The sequence below is a fragment of the Equus quagga genome, chromosome 21 (genome assembly GCF_021613505.1).
Source record: "Equus quagga isolate Etosha38 chromosome 21, UCLA_HA_Equagga_1.0, whole genome shotgun sequence".
NCBI classification, from domain to species: domain Eukaryota; kingdom Metazoa; phylum Chordata; class Mammalia; order Perissodactyla; family Equidae; genus Equus; species Equus quagga.
This window is the reverse complement of record NC_060287.1, coordinates 26,844,677-26,869,938: the sequence shown is the minus strand read 5'-3', so window position 1 is coordinate 26,869,938 and position 25,262 is coordinate 26,844,677. Positions and strand designations below refer to the sequence as shown.

At 36.7% G+C, this 25,262-nt stretch overlaps 2 protein-coding genes and 1 pseudogene across 2 annotated transcripts; all 3 read right to left on the bottom strand.

Annotated features, from left to right (window-relative positions):
- Nucleotides 1–6,375: 6,375 nt before the first annotated feature.
- Nucleotides 6,376–9,269, bottom strand: LOC124231537 (keratin-associated protein 13-1-like; annotated as a pseudogene).
- A 2,858-nt stretch (nt 9,270–12,127) lies between these two features.
- On the bottom strand, nt 12,128–12,794 carry LOC124231514 (keratin-associated protein 13-1-like). The gene has a single exon (XM_046648325.1). The coding sequence runs from the start codon at nt 12,769–12,771 to the stop codon at nt 12,253–12,255; it is 519 nt and encodes a 172-aa protein (XP_046504281.1). The 5' UTR covers nt 12,772–12,794; the 3' UTR covers nt 12,128–12,252.
- A 9,867-nt stretch (nt 12,795–22,661) lies between these two features.
- LOC124231380 (keratin-associated protein 13-1-like) lies at nt 22,662–23,452 on the bottom strand. Its single transcript, XM_046648164.1, has one exon. It carries the CDS (start codon nt 23,392–23,394, stop codon nt 22,879–22,881), a length of 516 nt encoding a protein of 171 aa, XP_046504120.1. The 5' UTR covers nt 23,395–23,452; the 3' UTR covers nt 22,662–22,878.
- Nucleotides 23,453–25,262: the final 1,810 nt, after the last annotated feature.

Genomic DNA, 25,262 nt, shown 5'->3' with positions numbered 1-25,262 from the left:
TCTTTGGATAGATACCCAGCAGTGGGATGGCTGGATCATATGGCATTTCTATTTTTAAATTTTTGAGAAATCTCCATAATGTTTTCCATAGTGGCTGTACCAGTTTGCATTCCCATCAGCAGTGTATGAGGGTTCCTTTTTCACCACAACCTCTCCAACATTTGTTCCTTTTTGTTTTGGTTATTTTTGCCATTCTAACAGGTGTAAGGTGATATCTGAGTGTACTTTTGATTTGCATTTCCCTGATGATCAGTGATGATGAGCATCTTTTCATGTGCCTATTGGCCATCCATGTATCTTCTTTGGAGAAATGTCTGTTCATGTCTCTTGCCCGTTTTTTGATTGGGTTGTTTGATTTTTTGTTGTTGTATTGTGTGAGTTCTTTATATAGTATGTAGATTAACCTTTTGTCAGATATACGATTTGAAAATATTTTTTCCCAAGTGGTGGGTTTTTTTTTTGTTTCTATCCTGTTTTCCCTTGCCTTGAAGAAGCTTTCTAGTCTGATGAAGTCCCATTTGTTTATTCTTTCTATTGTTTCCCTTACCTGAGTAGACATGGTATTCAAAAAGATACTGCTTTGACTGATGTCAAAGAGTGTACTGCTTAAATTTTCTTGTAGGGGTTTTATGGTTTCAGGTCTTACATTCATGTCTTTAACCCATTTTGAGTTAATTTTTGTGTATAGTGTAAAATAATGGTCTACGTTTCTTCTTTTGCATGTGGCTGACCAGGTATCCCAACATCATTTATTGAAGAGGCTTTCATTTGTCTCTTGTATGTTCTTGGCTCCTTTGTCGAACATTAGCTGTCCACAGATGTGTGATTTTATTTCTGGGATTTCAATTCTGTTCCATTTGTCTGTGTGTTTGTTTTTATGCTAGTGCCATGCCATTTTGATTACTATAGCTTTATAGTACATTGTGGAGTCAGCGATTGTGATGTCTCCAGCTTTGTTCTTTTTCCTCCAGATTGCTTTGGCTATTGGGGTCTTTTGTTGTCTCAAATAAATTTCAGGATTCTTTCTTCTATTTCTGTGAAGAATGCCATTGGGATTCTGATTGGGATTGCACTGGATCTGTAGATTGCTTTAGGTAATATGGACATTTTGATTATGTTTGTTCTTCTAATCCATGAGCATGGAATATCTTTCCATTTCTTTATGTCCTCTACAATTTCTCTCAACAATGCCTTGTAGTTTTCATTGTATAGATCTTTCATCTCCTTCGTTAAATTTATTCCTAGATATTTTATTCTTTTTGTTGCAGTTGCAAATAGGATTGCATTCTTGAGTGCTATTTATGCTGGTTCATTAATAGTGTACAGAAATGCAACAGATTTTTGTAAGTTGAGTTTTTACTGTACAACTTTGCTGTAGTTGTTGATTATTTCTAATAGTTTTTTGGTGACTTCTGTAGGCTTTTCTATATGTAGAATCATGTCATCCACAAACAGCAAGGTTTCACTTCTTTTCCAATTTGAGTCTCTTGATTTCATTTTCTTGTTATTGCTCTGGCTAAACCTTTAGTACTGTGTTGAATAGAAGTGATGAGAGTGGGCACCTTTGTCTTGTTCTGTTCTCAGGAAGATGGCTTTCAGTTTTTCCCCATTAAGTATGATGTTGACTGTGGGTATGTCATATTTGGCCTTTATTATGTTAAGGTACCTTCCTTCTTTACACAATTTATTCAGAGTTTTTGTCATAAATGGATATTGGATCTTGTCAGATGCTTTCTCTGCATCTATTCAGATGATCATGTGATTTTCACTCCTCATTTTCTTAATGTAGTGTATCACATTGATTGATTTGTGGATGTTGAACCACCAGTACATCCCTAGTACAAATCCCACCTGAGTCTGGTGTATGATCCTTTTTATGCATTGGTATATTCTGTTTGCCAACATTTTGTTGAAGATTTTGCATCTATCTTCATCAATGATAATGGCTTGTAATTTTAATTCTTTGTTTTCCTTGCCTGCTTTTGGTATAAAGGTAATTTTGGCCTCATAGAATGAGTTAGGAAGCATACCATGTTCTGCAATCTTTTGGAGTATTTTGAGAAGGATAGCTATTAAATCTTCTTTGAATGCTTGGTAGAATTCTCCAGAGAAGACATCTCTTCCTGGACTTTTGTTTTGGGGGATGTTTTTGAGATCTGTTTCAATATCTTTACTTGCGATTGGTAGCTTTCCTATTTCCTCTTGATTCAGTTTTAGAAGGTGTATAAATATTTTGATTAATTTTTTCCAGAGAATGCAAGTCCTTTCTTCTGCATGTTATAAAGTTACAGGGCTTATCAGTAAGATGCCTCGAAGAATTGAGTTAACCCCGCACTGACCCCAATTTTAATCAGCTTAACTGCACCTTGACTTGGTTGATACTCCAACTAGATATGTTGTCATCTTCTGACCTGAGCTCATTATTCTATATGTCAGCTGCCAGGGAGGTTGGCCCATAGTTTCAGACTGTTTGAGTTCATTTGAGTTTTGTTCATTTTAGTTATTGTGTTTTATACTTTTATGATTTTCACGTTCATTTTTATATATTCTAGGATTCTGTCAAAATTTTTAAACTTGTCTGTAATTCCTTAAGATTAATAACTACAATCATTTCTCTATATGTTTCTAATATGCCCATTATCTGGTTCTGCTATAGATTTGCTTGTACTCTCTGTTGTCTCTTGGTTTGGTCTTTTCTTGCCTTTTTCTAACCTTGGTAATTTTTTTCCTTTTTGAGGAAGATTAGCCCTTAGCTAACTTCTGCTGCCAATCCTCCTCTTTTTGCTGAGGAAGGCTGGCCCTGAGCTAACATCTGTGACCATCTTCCTCTACTTTATATATGGGAAACCTGCCACAGCATTGCTTGCCAAGTGGTGCCATGTTCCAGGCACCCAGGATCCAAACCAACGAACCCTGGTCCGCCAAAGTGGAATGTGTGCACTTAACCACTGTGCCACTGGTCCAGCCCCTAACCTTGGTAATCTTTAATCAATCACTATAGAAAATTTGATGCTCTGAATGTGACAATTTGTAGAGGAATTTACTTTGGATGTAGCAACCTGGCATAAGCTTATGAATAATCTCATAGCATCAAGGTTGATGCAATTCAAAGATTGGCTTCACCTCCTATAAAGCATATTCTGTGTTTGCTTACACTTAAAATTCTAGGAGAATCTTTGAAAGTGTAGAATGTTTCAAAAACATAGTTTTCAAAAGACTAGAATGTTTACCTGTATTCTCAGCTTCTTAGAATGCCTTGCAGTCTGATTCTGCTCATTTACACCATGAGACTATTAGCATTTTTGAAATCGGTAGATGATTCTAGGAAGAAACCAGCCCAATTATCAACATTTGTATTGACTTAAAACCTCTCCTAATTTTGAGTCGGCAGTTCTCAACCTGATAGTGCTGCTGTGTTAATGCACAGGTTATTTTACCCAGTTTTACTAAGGTTCTTATTGATAGGGGTGATTTGAACTACCCAGTCAGCTGCTGCCAAAAGTTGTATGTGGTAAATAACATCATGTTAAATTTCTCTACATAAGGGTGGCTAATAAAAGTGTTTATTTTATGATATAAGAAAAATGGTGTGGTGTGTCTGGGGGCCGGCCCCGTGGCTAAGTGGTTAAGTTCATACGCTCTGCTTCGGAGGCCCAAGGTTTCACTGATTCAGATCCTGGGCGTGGACATGGCACCACTCATCATACCACACTGAGGCGGCGTCCCACGTACCCCAACTGGAAGGACCCACAGCTAATAATATACAGCTGTTTACTGGGGGGGATTTGGGAGAAAAATGAGAAAAAAAAAAGATTGGCAACAGTTGTTAGCTCAGGTGCCAATCTTTAAAAAAAGAAAAATGGTGTAGAATAGACAAGAAATCTGCAATGAGGATTAAGGATTATTACTAGAAATCTGTCCAGCAAGACTAACAGGTAGATATGGACCCTATGGTTATTTTCATTCAAAACTCAGACTTTAAAATGATGCAGTAGTATGTAGCCATTACAAGTGCTTAGCCCCATTTACCAAATACGTTCTCCATTGTAAATTAAGTGTCCAAATGTACCCCAAAAATACCAGATAACTTTCTACTGTTCTGCTTTGTTTATTTGTTTGTACCTTCCCAAACCTCCTCTATTCCATTCTATATTACACTCTATACTACTTCTGGTGTTTTGCAAAATTGTGAATATAGATTTGTCTGTGGGACTGGAATCTTATGCCAGACCTTAACTCACTGATTTTCCATTGCCTCATGTTTAAAAGAAATGTACAGGGGCCAAACCCATGGCGTAGTGGTTAAGTTCAGCACATTCCACTTTGGCAGCCCAGGTTTGTGGCTTTGGATTTTGACTGACATATTCTACTCATCGGCCACACTTTGGTGGTGACTCCCATAGAAAAAGTAGAGGAGGATTGGCAACAGATATTAGCTCAGGGCTAATCTTCTGCAGCAAAAAAAGAAAAAGTAAAAATAGAAATGTACTTAATGTAGCACATAAAAATTTATTTTCATCTGAGTGCTGTGTGAAATTCTAAAGAAATAATAACTTGAAAATTTCTTTAAATATTTATTTAGTTCAACACAAAAACAAGGTCTTTTTATTATTAAATTTGTCTCCTTATCAAATTGTATCTGACATAGCAATGTATGGTTTTCTAGACTATGTGGACTATAAAAGATTAGCATGTAACTATAAAAAATAAAAATAAAAGACCTCCACTTTTTTGCTGACATAAAGGTTTGTGATTCTCAGCCACATGTAGTTTGAGCCATTCGAAAACATACAAGGTAAAAATTCAAATATCTTGAAGCAAAAATCTTTATAGCAAGCACAATGGGCCTCCATGTTACACACTGTAAATAAATGAATTCCACGGAAAAATATTCACTGGGATTTGGGGATTTGGTCATTTTTACCAGCCAACTTGTGACGAACTTAATGGAAGTTATTCAAGCTTTATATTTAGTATTTTTGTTAAATGTATAACCACAAGTCATATTAATGTTTAGTTTTTATTTCATGTACAGACCTAGCAGTGTAATTAAATTTTATTCTTTCTCTCTGCATTCCATCTGTACCCACCAACTTGCTTACTTTTCTCCTGTGAAGGAAGATATAAGGACTCATGTGATTTAAAGGGCCTAAAGAAATAATGAATAGGATATTCTTTGAATCCTGATTTCAGCACTATTCAGGGACAATGTCTTTTTGTAATTAGTTTTTATTCCTTAGTAACCTGCTATTTATCTTAATCTCATGTGGTTTCCTTACAAACTTGGCCTGTGAAAGCTGAAAATATTACCAAAAGAATAAATACATAGTATCCCCAACTTTATGTTGAGATCCAAATGAAATTATCAAGTCAGCTGACATAAAGAGGTTTTTATTTTCATCTATATTTAGTTTGGGCTTTAGGAAAGCATCGATGTGGAACCGCAGACATTCTGAAGCTGTACCCTTCCCAGTGAGAATCATTGCCTCTATCTTTCCATATATGCGAAAAAGTGAAATATGTTGGAAACTCACCATCAGACGCATGAGTCTGGTCATTTTTAACAGTAAGTATTGGGTAACCTCATTAGAATTTATTTAAGGCTCACATGTATTTTTAAATTGATCTTTTATTTAGTTTTTCTTTCACTTATTATCCTAACTATGTAAACATAAATGATATTCTTCTTCATGAAATTCCCAATGAATCTGTCAACTTCACAGTTACATATTCTCTCTGTCCACGTAGGTAAAAATCCATGTTCTTCGAAGGAATCAATGTATATCCTGCTTCTGAAACTTTCATTCATAAAACTCTAAAGTACAGAACAGGTAAGTTCAGGTTCAGTAACTATAGTTTGAATGAGACAAATATCCAAAGCCCAGAGAAATTAGATCAAATCCACAACTTTTTAGACTTCCAAAATTTACTCCCAGATTCATTTGAGCTTCTATTTAAGCTAATATAATACAACACAAACTCTGGTCGATAATGTATAAACAATAACATAAGAATATTTCAACACCAGAATGAATTAGTTTATTCAATTTAATCATTTAACTTTTTAACCATTTGGGGCAGAAGATAAATTAGCATGAATTCCATCAGCAATGCTGATATTACTGGGTAATTATTATTATTACTGTTTACTGGGTAATTACTATTACCCAGTAATAATAATAATACCCATAATATTATTGGGTTGTCGTCAAATTCAGAGGATTCAGGAATCAGTCTGTTAGCCTGTGCCTGATGGAAAGAGATTAGGTAAGGAACTGGTGATCAAAGACTAAGAAGATAGTTGCCACTGGGAATAATGAACATGATGAACATTTGATAACTTTGCTTTAAAAGTATTGAAATGCAACAAGTTGATCAGTAGAAGCCAGATGGATAGGTAGGTTGGTAACAAGATGGCTGGAGATCCCTAGAAGCAAACCAGATTGGGTGGCAGAAACTGGATCTATAGCTCAAGAAGGAGAAGCCAAGGACTCCATAACTCAGGGAACCGAAGCCACTGGATTGAGAGCCCAGCAAATAGCAACTCCTAGATCCATAGCCCAGAGATAAGCCACTGCTGGACCCAAAGCTAAGAGAAACAGGATAAGTTGACCATGAGGGACTTCAGAGTGTGGAGACCCTTGAGCTGTAGCAGGACCTCTGGCAGGGGCTGGCTACCACACAGGATATCTGGTACCTGGTAGGCTCCCAGCAGGTCTCCCCACAGCCATTATAGAGAGAGTAGCCCAACTGACAGGTGCTGGGAGAGCAGAGGTCAGTGCTGTAGACCAGGGTTCTGGGATAGGAAGAGCCACAGGAGGCACCTGGGCAGCGCAGGTAGCCCCCAAGGGAGCAATGAGAGGAGAAGTTTCCAGAGCAGCAGTTTTGGGATATGTTGACAAGAGATGTGAGTTCAGATAAGCCACAATGAGAAGATTCTGAGGTTTGTCATCTTGTGGACTGGGTAATTTATGTACTCTTATGAATTGCTATGGTACAGTACAGCTGCAATCCTCTCACATTTCGACACCCTCTTCTGCATATGTGTAATTCATTAACCTTCTCTGTAATTGTAGTTGACTAGCTTCCTACCTATTGTATTTATGCGTGCTATAATTTGTTATGATAGCACAAAGCCAGTGATCATTCCTATCTCAGAATTTCTAGGACTGTTTGTCAGTCATCCTCATCCTGTTATGGCCGTGACTCCATGTATATCTATTCCTGCTTTGCTCTGGGATTCTTTCTGTCACTTTTCTACTCTGTCAAGCGGCATAGCTTTGTTTTTTTATAAGGATGCTTCTAATGATTGATTCTACTTGTCACCACTGATTCACATTCTCCAAATTTATTTTCCATCTATCACATGTTATTACCCAGTGCTTCTCACACCTAATGGAGGGAAGAAAAATAGCACATAATGAGAAATGGCTAGAAACAGAAAAGAATCAGGAAAACATTTAAAGGCAAAGGGACTCAAGAAGACTGAATTGAGATGGAGTCACAAGAGGAGGTTGATTTGGGCCATGTGAAGAGGGAGTGGGGTAACGGTGATAATGTGGGAAATCGGGAAAAGGGACTGACGTGACAGAGATTTCAGGTATCTCTTCTGCTTACTTTTAGCATATAGATCTTTTAATTTAAATGCCATTTAAAACAAACTGAAAATATAGTTTATGTCTTTTCTTACATATTCATTTACATCATCCAAATTTTAAAAGCACCTGGGATCTGCGTCCTAGAACAACTCAGGTTTTCCACTGCTCAGACTATGTATAAGTTTTGTGTATTTTCAAAGTCAGTTCCTTTCCTGTAATTTCCTCCCAAAATATAAAATATCTTTCTTTCGTCACCCAGTCTTCATTTTATTTTTTCTTGGCATAATATAATAACTGAGTGTTCATTTCCAATGGGTTCATTATATTGGAGAAATAAATATTAATGGAAATTCTTTAGGCTGAAGAAAAATAATCTTAGAAGGAAATGTTAAATTTTAAGAAAGATTAGAGAGAATATTTGCTAGTTGAACTCTTCAGGAGGCGGACACTGAAACGGGGAACAAAAAGTTTGTACGAGAGTAGCACCTAAGAAAGAAAAAAGCTGTTCTCCCACCTATTCAATCATTGATCAGGGGCTGCCATGAGAAAAAACTTGATCTTGGCTTGAAAGCTGAAGCAGACCCCGAAGAAGCCAACAGAGAAAAGTACGCCTCTCTTTCCGAGGGGAAATATAAAAGAGTGAGGTCAGGGGGCTGAAACACAGTCCCTGTCATGACATTTGATGTTGGACCTGCAATTGGTGCTCATCATCTCCCTCTTTCATTATCCCTTATAAATTTGCCTCACCCTCAGTTACCACCTCTATTGGTCTTGGTTGATTTCTTGATAGTGTTACCCAAGCCCTTATTCCTGAACCCGAATAACCATACCTTTATCTTGCTAGAGTTGCTGCATTTGACAAATCACATCTAAGATTGGACAGGTGGTTCCAGGAGCCTTCCAGGAGCCATCCAAGTAGATTAACTGAGCTCCACACACATTCACCCCCTTACCCTCATTGTGTAACAGATGGCAACTCTTTTTCTTTTTCGTTTTTTTTTTTTTTTTTTGCCTGCTAGTCCTTGAAAACAAGGAGCCCAAAGTTCTTAGGCAGGAGCCATCGCTGTAGTTCAATGAGACCCTTGGTATGTCCCTTAGCAAATCTGGGAACTTGGACTCTATCCCAATTCCGGTTGCAGAAATAGAAAGCACAAAGTTCTTAACTGGATCATTGGGAGTGATAACAAGTGACTGTTTGGAGCCCAGTCTTTTGAGGCTATTGCCTCCATGATAACACTTCAGCTTTGCTGTCAGTGGGCCAATCTAATGCACCATGAGGCAGATAGCTTAAGGATGATGTGGTTTTTGATAAAACCTGTGGATCCCACTTCACACTGTTTCTACAGTGAAGTGGATTTCCTGATTGGATACTACATTGTGAGGAATTGCATGCTTGCGGATCAAGCTTTTCATTAGGTCCTTGATAATGGTGCTGCTGAGGTAAACATGAAAAGCAGACTCATACTCTGAATAGGTATCTGTGTGTTTGGAGATGAACCACTGATCCTTCCAGAGCAGGAGGCCATGTTCAACTTGTAACCGAGTGGCCAGTTGGTCTCCTTGAGCAATAGTGCCATACTGGGAATTTAACATTAGCCTCTGTTGCTGACAGATTACACACTCACAAGTAACATTAATTATATCAGCCTTGTAAGTAAGAGCTTGTGCCATTGGACCCATTCATAGTCTCTGTGATCACGTTATTCTTTTGCTCATCTTGCCATCTTGCCATTGTGGGGACTGCTGACAAATGTGGGCTAACATAAACTGGTTGAGTCATTTTGTCTGTTTGACTCTTTAGTTCCACTTCTGTGGAGATGCTTTCTGGTGGGCATTAAAAACAAATTACCAAGATCTTCACCCTTTGTGCCCACTTACATATGTCCATCCATATGTCTCTACACCAGATTTCCTTGGTTCAATATTCTAATATTGTTCTCTCCGGGTCCCTAACTACCTGGTCAGGCCAACTGCCGCTGTCCAGGAATCTAGATGCATCATCAACTGGAGCCTCTTTTCCTCTTTTATGCAAAGTGGATAACCAGGTGCTGAACATAAAATTCTGCTCATAGAGAAAATATTTTCCTCACCACAGTGTTTAAAGACATCCACTTAACAAGCCAGTTCATCTGCAAACCTAGCTGGGCTTTCCCGCTCCTCTTTCAGGAGGACCAATGTGACCACACATGTGATCTGAGAAAGGAGAGGTAGTGCAATCCTGGTTGATGACATAAGGGTCTGGGGTCCTGCTCATGCAGCCTTGCTTTCTTGTTCTGCTTATGTTCATTCCTGTATGAGCTATTTCCATCTTGCAATGGATTGCTACTGAGTCTACCTTACTTTGTGACTTGGAGGGTTTGCCAGAACCCTGCTCATGATGGACAGCTACAGATGCATGGTCACTTGTCCCATGGTCAAGTTTTATATCTCAACCAGGTCCAAGTGGTATCCAGGGAGCTGATTTTCCAAAGATATGTTAATTCTCCACTGCAGATTATAAGGTCTTGTTCTACAACTTCAATTGCCTGCATTGGGATTCTCCCACTGGGGCTTGCCACAAACTTCACTCTGCATTTTTTTTGTACCACAGATACCATCAACACCATATCATCTGCCAGATTGTTTGGCATAACCAATAGAGCTGCTTGCATGTGAGCCTAGACCTGCAGAATCCTTTCCTGCCCCTGGCCTAACTAAAGCTGTGTAGATAGGCCAGAGAAGTATTTCTAGGTGGGGAGTCTGTTCATTCCAGAACCCAAAACACCTACCAGATGCTCTGCTTCATTATTTGTAGTAGAGGATATAAGAGTTTGTTTATTATATATGTTTATATTATGTTAAATTGTGTTCTTAACATGAATGTTGGTATAAATAAATAATAAATAAAAAAATAAAATAGGTAAATATAACAATACATTATTTTACATAACATTTAACAAAAGCTTTATTTTATAAAGTATTTAAAAATGTTTAAACAGGTGGAATATAGAGTGAATGCGATCAAGCAGAAAGCACTTTCAATAGTATGAATAAGAGAAGATGAATCCCAAGGTTAATGTGATCCCAAACTCAAGATATCCAAACAATGAAGTGACAGGTACCTATTAAACATCTCCGGCCTGATTTGCCATTGCTATGCCATACGAATTGTAACTTGATTTCCAATAATTCCCTGAACACAAGATCTTTATGCCTCTCTGATTTGTTGATTTTATTTCATCTTCTCAAAATTCTCCTTATTCTCTCCCACACTGCTTGTGTCTTTACTTCTTATATTAGTCCCCATCTGTCATGAAATCTTGGATCCTGATTTCCTTATAGGACTGGGACCTATAATCAAACCCTTGATCCACTTTGAGTCTTCATTTCATTGAGTGTAAAATAACTGTAGTTCTTGGCATGTGTGTTCCTCATGATTCTTGTTGCTAGCTGAAAATTATTATTTGAATAGGAAAATTCTTTGAACGTTGCTCTTTATCTCTGTATAAAGATACTGGTTTTTTTGTTATCAGCTTTAAACTTTATCAACATATTACCCATTTTAGCATGTTATTATTTTCTGAAATATTTGGTCTATAAAATATCAGAATATCAACATAAAACCAAGGGGTCTGCAAATGTGTGTTGAGATATGAATGAAACCATTTCTGTTGATATGAAAGGCTTGTTTCTTTCTGCCACGTTTAGTTTGACTCTTAGATACAAGAAAGTGAAACACCACATTTCATGAACCTAATTAATTCTCACCAAGGATAATTGACTTCCTCCTTATACTTGTTAAGAAATTAATTACAGGGCCAGCCCTAGTGGCCTAGTGGTTAAGTTTGGTGTGCTCTGCTTCAGTGGCCTGGATCTGGTTCCTGGGCATGGACCTACACCACTCTGTTAGTGGCCATATGAACTTTGCAGACAGCCTATAGTTTTTCCCACTCAGTTGTATTTTCCAAGTTGCTTGTTTTTCTCCTTTGGTCAGCAAACATCAAGGCCTCATATCCTTTGAAGGAAGTGTGCTCAATACTCTTCCTGAGATTATTATTCACATAAATAATTATTATTCACATAAAGTCTAAAAATGCAACCTAAGTATTCCATAAAACAGCAGTTTTAACAAGGAAATGTTTAAAATTCCAAATAAATCGGTTTGAATCCACTAATATATTAAGTTTCCAAAGTTTACTCACAGTGGTATAGTGAAATTTAATCTAAATACCCCCCAAAAAGCAAAAACATAAAATAAAACTTAGCCAATTAAAACTAACAATAGAATTAACAGCATATTTGGAAGCCAGAATGAGTGAGTTTATTAGATTGTATTCATCTGTGTTTTTATTTATATTGTGTATAAAATTAATTAACATTAACATTAATTAATTAGCATTAATTCATTGTTCATTAACACGAATTTGATTAATTGATTTAGTAATTTATTTCATCAATTCCACCAATTCCATTAATTCACCCAATAGAATTAATCATTAAGTTCAGTATAGGTTAGAGGCAGTTTTTTGGTCAGTTTTTGTGGCTGGAAAGATGTTGAAGAGCACCTGATCAGATAGTTTTTCCCGAAGATCATGAAAGGCTCTGAATCTGATCATGAGTAGACACTGCTTGGAGATTAGACATATTGCTCAAAATTTCTGAATGCTCAGCAAGTTTATTGATAGTAGCTGGATCCACAGATTGGTCTATAACATGATGATTGGCAGCTCCTGGAGGCAAAGTGGGTTGGAAAGCAGAATCTGGATCCATAGCTCAGGGAAGGGAAGCCACAGACTCCATAACCCAGGGGTCTGAAGCCACGAGATCCACAGCCCAGTGAGTAGCAGCTTCTAGATCCATAGCCGAGAGAGCAGCAGCTGCTGGACCCAGAACCCTGAGACCTGGCATAAGTTGACCGGCAGGGACTGCAGACTGTGGAGATCCTTGGACGGTAGCAGGACCTCTGGCAGGGGCTGGACACCACATAGGAGGTCTGGTATCTTGTGGGCTCCCAGCAGGTCTCCTGGCAGCCACTGTAGAGAGAGGAGCCCAGCTGGCAGGTTCTGGGAGAGCGGAAGTCAGTGCTGTAGACCAGGTTGCTGGGGTAGGAAGAGCCACAGGAGAAGCGTGGGTAACACAGGTAGCCCCCAAGGGAGCGGGAGGAGAATTTTCCAGAGCAGCAACTGTAGGACATGTTGACCGGAGAGGTGAATTCAGATGAGTGACAATGAGAAGATTCTGAGATTTAATGTCACCTCCTGGCTTGGGGCATTTTTATACTCTCAGCCATGAGTGTGGCATTCTAGAAAGTCATCTTTCTCATGCTTGGAATTTGTCATTTCCATATGTGTAATTCAATAATATTTTCTGTAATTGAAGATGAATAATTCCTTCCGACTCATATTTGTGTGTAAATTTATCATGTTGTTATAGCACTAAACCAATGAACTATTCCACTGTCAGAATTCTATGACTATATGTCATTAATGCCATCTAATCATGAGCAGGAAAGCCCCTACTATTCTCCTTGGCCGAGACTCACCGTGCATTTGCCTGTATATTGGCTGGGGGATGCTTAGCTCTAAGGGCAGGGATTGAGGTGAAATCATTTTTTTCCTATGTCAGTGGAAAAGAGACACCTTATTTTTTTCTAGGCAGTCAATCATATTTTTATATTTATTTTATTTCATTTTATATTTTTTATAACATTTTATAAATTTCAGGTGTACATCATTGTACTTTGATTTCCATGAAGATTACATCATGTTCACCACCCAGAGACTAATTACCATCCATCACCATACACATGTGCCCTGTCATCCCTTTTCCCTCCTCCCTCCCTGCTTCCCCTCTGGTAACCACTAATCCAATCTCTATCTCTAAGTGATTGTTTGTTGTTGTTTTTAGCTTCTATTTATGAGTGAGATCCTATGGTATTTGACTTTCTACCTCTGATTTATTTCGCTTAGCATAATACCCTCAAGGTCCGTCCAGGTTGTCACAAATGGTTGGATTTCATCATTGTTTATCGCTGAGTAGTATTCCATTGTGTATATATACCACATCTTCTTTATCCATTCGTCCCTTGATGAGCACCTAGGTTGCTTCCAAGTCTTGGCTATTGTGACTAATGCTGCAATGAACATAGTGGTACATGAATCTTTACACATTCGTGTTTTCATGTTCTTTGGATAAATACTCACCAGTGGAATAGCAGGATCATATCGAAGTTCTGTTCTTAACTTTTTGAAGAATCTCCATACTATTTTCCATAGTGGCTGCACCAGTTTGCACTCCCACCAGCAGTGTATGAGGGTTCTTTTGTCTCCACATCCTCTCCAACACTTGTTATTTCCTGTCTTGTTAATTATAGCTGCTCTGACAGGAGTGCCGTGGTATCTCATTGTAGTGTCCCTGATAGATAGTGATGTTGAACATCTTTTCATGTGCCTGTTGGCCATCTGTATATCTTCTTTGGAGAAGAAGATCTGTTCAGATCTTTTGCCCATTTTTTACTTTGGTTGTTAGCTTTTCTGTTGTTGAGATGTACTGGTTCTTTATATATTTTGGATATTCGGATATACAGTTCGCAAATATCTTCTTCCCAATATTAGGCTCTCTTTCCATTTTGTTGATTTCCTTTGCTGTGATTTCAGGTCTTACATTCAATTCCTTAATCCATTTGGAGTTAATTTGTGTGTATAGTCTAAGATAATGGTCTACTTTCATTCTTTTGCATGTGACTGTCCAGTTTTCTCAACATCATTTGTTGAAGATACTTTCCTGTCTCCACTGTATATTCTTGGCTCCTTTGTCAAAAATTAGCTGTCATAGATGCGTGGGTTGACTTCTGGGCTTTCAAATCTGTTGTATTGATCTGTGTGTTTGTTTTTGTGCCAGTACCAGGCTCTTTTGGTTACTATAGCTTTGTAGTATATTTTGAAATCAGGGGGTGTGATATCTCCAGTTTGCTATTTTTCTCAGGATTCCTTTGGTTATTCAGGGTCTTTTGCTTTTCCATATAAATTTTAGGATTTTTTGTTCTGTTTCCGTGAAACCTGAAATTGGAACTTTGAGAGGGGTTGCATTGAATCTGCAGATTGCTTTAGGAGGTATAGACATTTCAATTATGTTAATGCTTCCAATCCAAGAGCATGGAATATCTTTCCATTTCTTTGTGTCTTCCTCAGTTTCTTTCAAAAATGTTTTATAGTTTTCAGTGTACTGATCTTTCACCTCTTTGGTTAAGTTTATTCCTAAGTATTTTATTCTTTTTCTTGCAATTTTAAATGTGACTGTATTCTTAATTTCTCTTTCTGCCTCTTTGTTGTTAGTGTCTAGAAGCACAATTGATTTTTGTATGTTGATTTTGTAACCTGCAATTTTACTGTGGTCATTTATTATTTCTAAAAGTTTTTTGGTGGATTCTTTAGGGTTTTCTCTATATAAAATCATGTCATCTTCAAATAGTGACAGTTTCACTTCCTCGTTTCCAATTTGGATCCCATCTATTTCTCTCTTTTTTTGCCTGATTGTTCTGGTTAGGACTTCCAATACCATGTTAAATAAGAGTAGTGAAAATGGGCATCTTTGTATGGTTCTTTGAGGTTCCTTGTCCTTGTCTGTTCTTTGAGGGATAGCTTCCATTTTTTCTTTACTGAGAATGGTATTAGCTGTGAGTTTGTCATACATGGCCTCTATTATGTTGAGATACTTTTCTTCTATACCCATTTTATTTAGAGTTTTTATCATAAATGGATGCTGTATTTTGTCAAATGCTTTCTCTGCATCTATTGAGATGATCATGTGATTTTGATTCTTCATTTTGTTAATGTGGTGTAACGTTGGTTGATTTGTGGCTATTGAACCATCCCTGCATCCTGGAATAAATCCCATTTGATCATGATGTCTGATCTTTTTAATGTATTGTTTTATTCGATTTGCTACTATTTTACTGAAGATTTTTGCGTCAATGTTGCTCAGTGGTATTGGCCTGTAATCTTTTTTTCTGTTGTCCTTGTCTGGTTTTGGTGTCCAGGTAATGTTGATTTCATAGAATGAGTTTGGAAATTTCCCCTTCCCTTCAGTTTTTTGGAATAGTTTGAGAATTTGATAAGGATAGATACTAAGTCCTCTTTGAATGTTTAGTAGAATTCACCAGGGAAACCATCTGGTCCTTTCATATTTTGGGAGGTCTTTGATTATTATTGTTTCAATCTCCTTACTTGTGATTGGTTTATTCTCATTCTCTTTTTTCTTGATTCATTTTTGGAAGGCTGTATCATTCTAAGAATTTATCCATTCTAGATTATCTAATTTGTTGTTGTATAACTTTTTGTAGCATTCTCTTATAATCTTTTGTATTTCTGAGGTGTCCCTTGTAATTTCTCCTCTTTCATTTCTGATTTTATTTATTTGAGCCTTCTCTCTTTTTTCTTGGTGAGTCTATCTAAAGGTTTGTCAATTTTATTTATGTATTGAAAGAACCATCTCTTAGTTTCATTGATTTTTTCTTTTGTTTTTTTTTTTAGCCTCCATTTCATTTATTTCTGCTCTGATTTTTATTATTTCCTTCCTTCTTCTGATTTTGGGCTTTGTTTGTTCCTCTTTTTCCAGTTCCCTTATGTGTACTATTAGCTTGTTTATCTGAGTTTTTTGTTTGTTTGTGAAGGTAGGCCTGTATTGCTATAAACATCCCTCTTAGAACTGCTTTTGCTGAATTCTATAAATTTTGGCATGTTGTATTTTCATTTTCATTTGTCTCCAGGTAATTATTGATTTCTCCTTTGATTTCTTCATTGACCCAATCATTGTTCTGTAGCGTTTTTTAATTTCCACATATTTCTGGCTTTTCTGCTTTTCTGCTTTTCTTCCTGTAGTTGACTTCTAGTTTCATACCACTGTGGTCAGAAAAGATGCTTGGTATTATTTGATCTTAAATTTATTGAGACTTGTTTTGTGGCCTAATATGTGATCTATCCTGGAGAATGTGCCATGTGCATTTGAAAAGAATGTCTATTCAGTGGGTTTTGGATGGAATGTTCTGTATATATCTACTAAGTCCATCTGGTCTAATAAGTCAATGAAGACCAGTGTTTCCTTATTGATCTTCTGTTTGGATGATCTCTCCATTGGTGTAAGTGGAGTTTTAAAGTCCCCTACTATTATTGTGTTACAGTCTATTTCTCCTTTTATGTCTGTTAATAATTGCTTTATATATTTAGGTGCTCCTATGTTGAGTTCATACATATTTATAAATGTTGTATCTTCTTATTGGATTTTTCTCTTTATCAGTATGTGGTGCCCTTCTTTGTCTCTTGCTACAGTTTTTGTTTTAAAGTCTATTTTGTCTGATAGATGTATTGCTATCCCAGCTTTCTTTTCATTGCCATTTGCATGGAGTATCTTTTTCCATCCCTTCACTTTCAGTTTGGAGTGTCTTTAGGTCTGAATTGTGTCTTTTGCATGCAGCATATATATGGGTCTTGTTTTCTTATGCAGTTGGTCACCCTCTGCCTTTTGATTGGAGCATTTAATCTATCGACATTTAAAGTAGCCATTGATAAGAACGTACTTATTGCCATTTTGCTACTTTTTTTCAGGGTGTTTTAGTTGTTCTTCTCTGTTCCTTTCTCCTTCTCTTGCTCTCTTCCCTTGTAGTTTGATGGCTTTCTTTAGTATTACGTTTGTGTTTGTTTTTCCTTAGTTTTTTATGTGTTCATTATAGATTTCCTTAGTTTCTTGTGTATTTATTATAGGTTTCTGGTTTGTGATTACCATGAGATTTATATTTAATAACCTACGTGTATAGTAATCTATATTAAGTTGATGGTATCTTTACTTTTTTTTTCCTTTTGAGGAAGATTAGCCCTGAGCTAACATCTGCTGGCAATCCTCCTCGTTTTGTTGAGGAAGGCTGGCCCTGATCTAACATCCATGCCCATCTTCCTCCACTTTACATGTGGGACACCTACCACAGCATGGCTTGCCAAGCAGTGCCATGTCCACACCTTAGATCCAAACTGGTGAACCCCAGGCCGCCAAAGCAGAATGTGCGAACTTAACTTCTGTGCCACTGGGCCAGCCCTGATGATATCTTTAGTTTGACCTCTTGCTAAAAGCTCTACTCTTTTCTCCCTTCATCCCACATTTTATGTTTTTGGTTTTTTTTTTTTTTTGGAAGAAGATGATACCTGAGCTAACATGAGTGCCCATCTTCCTCTATTTTATATATGGGACACCTGCCACAGCATGGCTTGATTAACGGTGTGTAGATTCGCACCTGGGATCTGACCGGTGAACCCTGAGCTGCTGAAGCAGAGGGCACGAACTTAACTGCTACACCACCAGGCGGGCCCCCACATTTTATGTTTTTGATATCCTATCTAACCTCTTTTTTATGTGTGTATGTCATTACTCTCTTGTCATGGAAATAGATAACTTTTGTACTTCTGTCTTTTGATCTTCATATTATCTTCATAGGTGGTTGTTACTGTATATTTGCCTTTCCCAGTGATTTTATTGCTTTTTTTGGATATTTTTCTTATTCCTATTTGTGGTCTTTTCTTTTCCACTTCAATAAGTCCCTTTAGCATTCTTGTAGGGCTGTTTTCTTGGTGATAAACCCATTTAGTTTTTGGTTGTCTGGCAAACTCTTTTATCTCTCCTTCCATATGAATGATAACCTTGTTGGGCAGAGTATTCTTGGCAGTAGGTTTTTTCCTTTCAGCACTTTAAATATATGATGCCACTCCCTTCTAACCTGTAAGGTTTCTGCTGAGAAGTCAGCAGATAGCCTTATGGAGTTTCCTTTATATATAACTTGTTGCCTTTCTCTTTTAGTTTTTAGGATTCTCTGTCTTTAATTCTTGACATTTTAATTATAATGCTTCTTGGTGTGGGCCTCTTTGGGTTCATCTTGCTTGGTACTCTCTCTGCTTCCTGTAACTGCATGCCTGTTTACTTCCTTAGATTAGGAAAGTTTTCAGCTATTATTTTTTAAATAGATTCTCTGCCCCTTTGTCTCTCTCTTTTTCTTCTGGGACTTCTATAATATGGATGGTAGTACAATTGATTCTGTTCCAGAGGCCCGCTAGTCTGTCCTCGTTCTTTTTAGTTCTTTTTTTTTTATATGTTCAGCTTGGGTGATTTCCTCTAGTCTTTTACCCGGCTCACTGATCTGTTCTTCTATATCATCTACTCTGCTATTGAGTCCCTCTAGTGAATTTTTCACTTCTAGCATTGTACTCTTCATTCTGGTTGGTTCTTTTTTATATTTTCCAATTCTTTGTTGAAGTTCTCACTGAGTTCATCCATTCCTCTCCCAAGATCAGTGAGTAACATTATGACATTTTGTTTGAACTCTTTGTCCAGTAGATTTTTTATTTCTGCTTCTTTTAGTGCTTTTTCTGGGGTTTTGTCCTATTCCCTGATTTGGAATGTATTCCTTTGTCTCCTCATGTTGCCTCTTTCTCTGTGCTTATATCTATGCATTAGGTAGTTCAGCTATGTCTCACAATCTTGGAGAGGTGGGCTTGTGTGAGTGATGCCTTTTGATGCCCAGAAGTGTGCTTTCCTCTCATCACTGAGACACCCTATTTTTCTCCAGTGATTTTTTTCCCTAAATTTGTTTCATACTCTAAAATTATTTCCCATATATTTCATTATATAATATACATAATATGTATGTAATATATATATATAATTCTCAAATACTTTGAGAAGGGGAAAATAGATAAGATAAATTTAATGAGAAACATGGTAGGGCACAGAGATAAGCCAGGACAAATGCTTAGAGGCAAAATGACCAAGGAAGACTAATCTGACACACACTCAGTGGATATGAACTTGTGCACATATGAAAAGATTCAGTGAGTCAAATGTTCTTGAGATGAGGGGAGACAACTAGTGACTCTATGGGTTTTTCCATCTCTTTGTAATTCAAATTAAAAAGTTCAAAATTGGTACAATTTATGACTTTTTGTATATACCCTGTCATATTTGTCTTCTATGTTTACAATTTGTCTGGGGAGCTTTCTCTTGTAGAATAACTCCCATCGAGCAGTACTTTCTGGACGTTTTTAACTTCAAATTATTTCATACAATTTCCTCCTTCATTGTAAAACATACTTTTTCCCTACTCTACCTCTTTAAGCTTATTTTTTCACTGTAAAATTTCCAAATGTCCTCTTTTTGTAGAGCTCTGCATGTCAGGCAAAGCTGAGGAAAAAGAAATGTTGAAGGATTTTCTCCAGTTAGATAGACAATAATCTCAGAAGGAAACTTAGAATTGCAAGTGGGAAAAAGAGGACTGAAATATAAGTGAATTATGTCTAAATACTCACTGTGCATAATACTAACAAAATGGTTTGTGATTCTTAATATGTAGGTAGAAGTGAACAGTAATAAATTAAGAATGATCATTAAAAATCTCTTAAGAAATTGCTTAAAAATTAAAAGCTTGGAAAAAATAATAACTTAAAAGAGTAAAAATGTAGCATTAAACCATTTTATTGCCTTCTCCCAAAAGCATGAAAAGAGATAAAAAGGGACATAGAAGATGGATCAAATAATAATAAAATAGTAAATATGTAGGCAGAAACTTGAATACATCAATAATTAAGTTAAATGTAATATGACTAAATAATCCATATAAAAGACTTAGAATATCATACTGGGCTAAAACTCAAAACTATTTTCTACTTATAATAGGTTATCTTAAATATAAGGAAACAGAAAAGGGAAAAGTAAAAAAGATATATCAGGCAAAAGAAGCAAACAGAAAATGCTACTTCTGCTTTATTAATCTCAAAGTTTGCTATATGATAAGAAGTGTATTATACATAAAGCAAGATACTTATTAACAATCATCCTGTCAGTCTTCCAGAATAACACACATTATTTTATTACTCTTTTAGAAGTCACTCTAAATCCATCCAATAGAGTGGCCACTAGCCACATATATCAAGTTTTATTTACAGTACTTAAACTAAATTAAAATTCAGTTCCTCAGTCATATTCACCACATCAAGTGCACAACAGACACATGTAGTTGATGGATATCAAATATTGGAAGGTGCAGATAAAAATATTTTAAGTATCACAGAAAGTTCTGTTTGAACAATACTGCCTTAGACATTGCGGAATGCGTTGTTGATTTGCTAACGTATATTAATACTTTTGCTGTTTCCTGTACAAGAATGTCAGAAATCTTAAGGCCATTTATCATCACCCCAATATATACATTACTATGTTGGGATTTTTGGTACTTTAATTTCATATATGTTTCTGTATATTGATATCTATTCGCTCCATGTTTTGATAGGCAATTTACCGAGTATATATCTTTTGTTTACCCTTCATTCCTTCCTACTTCTTTTTGCTATATTCCGGGATCATTTTGCTTTTGACTATGTATAACCCTTGTTATCCATTTTAGTGCTGGAAGGCTAGTGACAAAATCTCTAAGTTTTTGATTGCCTGAAGATGTCCATGTTTTCCCTTCATTTTTGAAAGATACTCACAAGTCAAGTGTTCTAGTTTTCAAGTTTTCTTTCTTTAGAAATTTGAGTATATTTAATTGTTTTCCTGTCTTCCTTTTTCTATCTTTTTAGAATTCAATTGCCAATCTTACTGTTGCTTTTCTTTTTCACAGATTGGCACCAGAGCTAACATTTGTTGCCAATCTTCTTTATTTTTTTATTCTTTCCCCCAAAGCTCCCCAGTACATAGTTTTACATTCCAGTTGTGAGTGCCTCTAGTCGTGCTATGTGGGTTGCTGCCTCAGCATGGGCTGATGAACAATGCCATATCTGTGCCCAGGATGCTGCTTATTGTTGCTTTTTTGAAGGTAACTTGCATCTTTTTCCCCCTCATTGCTTTAAATTTTTCTCTTTTTCTTTCTTGTTTATTAGTTTTACTTCAATGCACCAAGGTGTAGGTCTTTCCTCGTATTTGTCATGCAAGAGTTTTGTAACAATTTTTGAATTTGTGAATTAATGTTGTTCCTCTATTGGAAAATTCTCTCTGTATCTGTTTATATTACATGTTACTTTTCTTGGATTTGGTGATATCTTGACTTGTCAATAGCTGTTCATTTTCCATTGAATATATATACACATACATACACACATATGTACATACACACACTTACACACACACAATCTTGTTTCAGGACTCCAATTGAAATTATGTTAGACTTTTGCACATTCTCTATGTTCCATATTCTCTGAAACTCCATTCAATATTCTTACAGTTTTCTTAATTTTTTAGTTTGAACAAATTCTAGGGAATAATAACTAATTCTCTTCTGATGTGTATAATTTGTTTTTAATCTATTCACCAATTCTACATTTAATTTATTGCATTTTTCAATTTTAGAATTTCTGCTTTGTTCTTTTAATATGTTCCAGTGCTCTGCCAAAATTTTCAATCTATCCTTTTATTTCCTAAGCATATCAATTTTAACTTCTATGTCTAATATTTCTATTTACTGAATCTCTTGTGAGTTTGTTTGTACTACATGATACATCTTTTGGATTTAGTCATTTCTTAACTTCTTGAGGTCTGGTAAATTTTCCTTGGGTATTAGGCTATCTGTGTCTATATCTCTATCATCTATATATTCATCTATATTTATAAATTTATCTATATATTTATCTATATCTGTATCTATATAGTCACCTGTATCTATAGTTATATAAAACTATATCTGTAATTATGTCTATCTGAGGACACACATCTTATGAGGGACTCAATCTAATTCCTGATTTTGAGATTTTAATTCATAAAAGCCTATATATTCAAACAATAGTTTTCCACTATCTATAGTTTGAGTCAGAAAAATATCTGAGGTCTCCCAAAATTAGTGCAAATCCCCAACTTCTTTGGATTTCAAAACTTATTTCCATGTGCATATTGGTCTTTTCATAATATCTCTTTCATCTATCAGAATTAAAACTCTAGTTAATAAACAACTAAAAACAACAAACACAGTTGGATATCAGAACTAATAAGTTTATTAGATTATAATGATTGAACCTTTCAAACAATTTTGGAATAAAAACCAATAACATGAATTCCATCTCCAATGCAGACTTTAGACTTTATTTTGAGTTAGTATATTAATTATAGAACTTTTTAGGGAGGCCTTTTAGCCAGTGTTTAGGGCAATAGACAAGGTGAGAATTTGACAATCAGAAAGTAAGAGGATAATTCTTTCTGTAGATGACAAAGGTAATGATGTTTATGAGTAGAGGCATTGAGGGTATTGGATAACAAGATTAGAAATTTAATAAGATGATTAGTAGAAGCCAGATCCACAGGTTGGTCTGTAGCAAGAAGACTGGAAGTTCCTAGAAGTCAAGTAGGATGGGCGGCAGAATCCAGATCCATAGCTCAGAGAAGGGAAACCACGAACTCCATAAACCAGGGGTCTGAAGCTACTGGAGCCACAACCCAGTGAGTAGGAGCTTCTAAATCCACAGCGTGGGGAGCAGCTACTGCTGGATCCAAAACCTAGAGATCCAGAATAAGTCGTCAGACAGGGACTGCAGAGTGTGGAGGTCCTTGGGTGGTAACAGGATGTCTGGCAAGGTCTGGATACAACATAGGAAGTCTGGCATCTGATGGGCTCACAGTAGTTCTCCTGACAACCACTGTAGAGAGAGGAACCCAGCTGGCAGGTGATGGGAGAGGGGGAGGCAGTGCTGTAGAACAAGTTCCTGGGGTAGGAAGAGCCACAGAAGGAGCCTGGGTAGCTCAGGTAGCCCCCAAGGGAGCGGGAGGAGAAGCTTCCAGAGCAGCAGCTGTGGGACATGTTGACAGGAGAAGTGAGGTCAGCTGAGTTACAGTGAGAAGATTTTGAGTTTGAATGTCATTCCTGGACTGTGATATTTATATACTCTCAGCAATGGGTGTGGTATTTTATAGTGTCATCTTTTCCATATTTGAACTCCCTCATTTGCATACACGTAACTCAGTAATCCTCTTTGTAGTTACAATTAGCTAACAACCTTCATCTTACATTTATGGGTGAACTCAGTTTATTTTTATAGCTCTATGTCAATGAATTACATCTATGTTACAAATGCTATGAAGGTATGCAATTAATGCCTAGTCCATCATGGCCAGGGAAACTTGTCTTATTTTCTGTGGCCATGACTACTTGTACATCTGATCCTGTTTTGGCTAAGGAATGTTTTCTTCCTAGAATGGAGATTTCAATGTAGTCCTCTCCTTATAGTGCCAGTGGCCAAGAGGCAGAAATCTGGTCTTGATGAGGAACCCTCTGAACATTGCCCCTATATCAAACCATTGATTCACACTCTCCAGTGTAACTTTCCATCTGTTAGTTACTATTAGAAATTCTTACTATGTCTAGTCTAAAGGGAGCATATAAAAGTAAGCCAAAAGGATTGAGAGAGATGACTAGGAATGGGCATGATGCTGAAAAAGAAATTTTTTAATTTAGTGTTTAGAAAAATGAAATCAAATCTAAAGCAAGAAGAGATCATCATGGACACATGAATAAAAACAAAGTGGGAGCCCTACTGAGATGAGGTGAGGAAATAAATGACAGTGGTGGAGAGAGGGACAGAAATGTCAGGATTTTCTTCTTCCCACTGGACGACCTATGGATCCTCTACTTCTTAGATCAATCAAATCAAAATTGTTTCAAAATGAACTTATTTCATGGATTTTGTAGTGTACATTTATATTTGTAAAACATCCCGGAATCTACCCTCCTATAACATCTCTAGGCCCCCCACCTCAAAATTTTGAATGCCTTTTGAGCATTTCCAAGGTCATGGAAGATCCTGTTTTTCTCCCTACTTGAGGTACACTATTCTGTCCCAACTGTCTTACTAGAGGTGGATCCATGGTCTGAAAATCTTGATGTTTATAATTTTGGGGGTTTTCTTTAAGAAAAAGAATACAATATTGTGAATAGAATAGTAGATGTAAATATGAATGCCAATTAAGAACAAAAATAATATTAACAAATAAAAACTTACAAGTTGACAAAAAACACAAATGTCACAAAATCAAGACAATAATATGATAGCAGCATCATCATCTCTAACATTTCCCTTACACTTTTTGGCTGCAAAGTCTTTGATCACCTCTACATATGACACTAATTTTGTCAACATGATTTTCTGTAGAAAGAATAAAATATAAATCAGTCTTTCCTCTACAATTTTATATAAAAAATACTTAAATTATTTTTGATGACGTGGAAAAGTTTCTTTCAACATCGCCGTTTGTTATTAGTAATGCCATATCAGTAACATTCTGTTGCTTCTTCTCAGTCAGTGCTTCAAGCCTGGGATTATGCCTAGCCCAGCCAGGTGTCCCTGGTTCACCTCTCCATCCCTGTGTGCTGGCTCTGGGAGTTGGGGACTTGTGTGAGAATCATCTTCAAATGGCTGTGGTCCCTAAGTTTTAGTGGCCTCCTAGCATATAGTAGAGCAGTGTCCTGGTTTGAATCCTTCTTCTTGAGTTCAAAGCTCCCTAAGTTTCTGAGGTTCATCGGGTTGTTTCTGTGGACTAGAGGTAGTACAGGCAGCTCTTTGGATCCACCCACTGTGCTAGAACTACCACAAGGGCAAAGAAGTGACAGTCATGCTACAGCAGGACAGCTGGAGGAGTAGGTTCCTCCAAATCTCCCTGGAGGAGACTTGG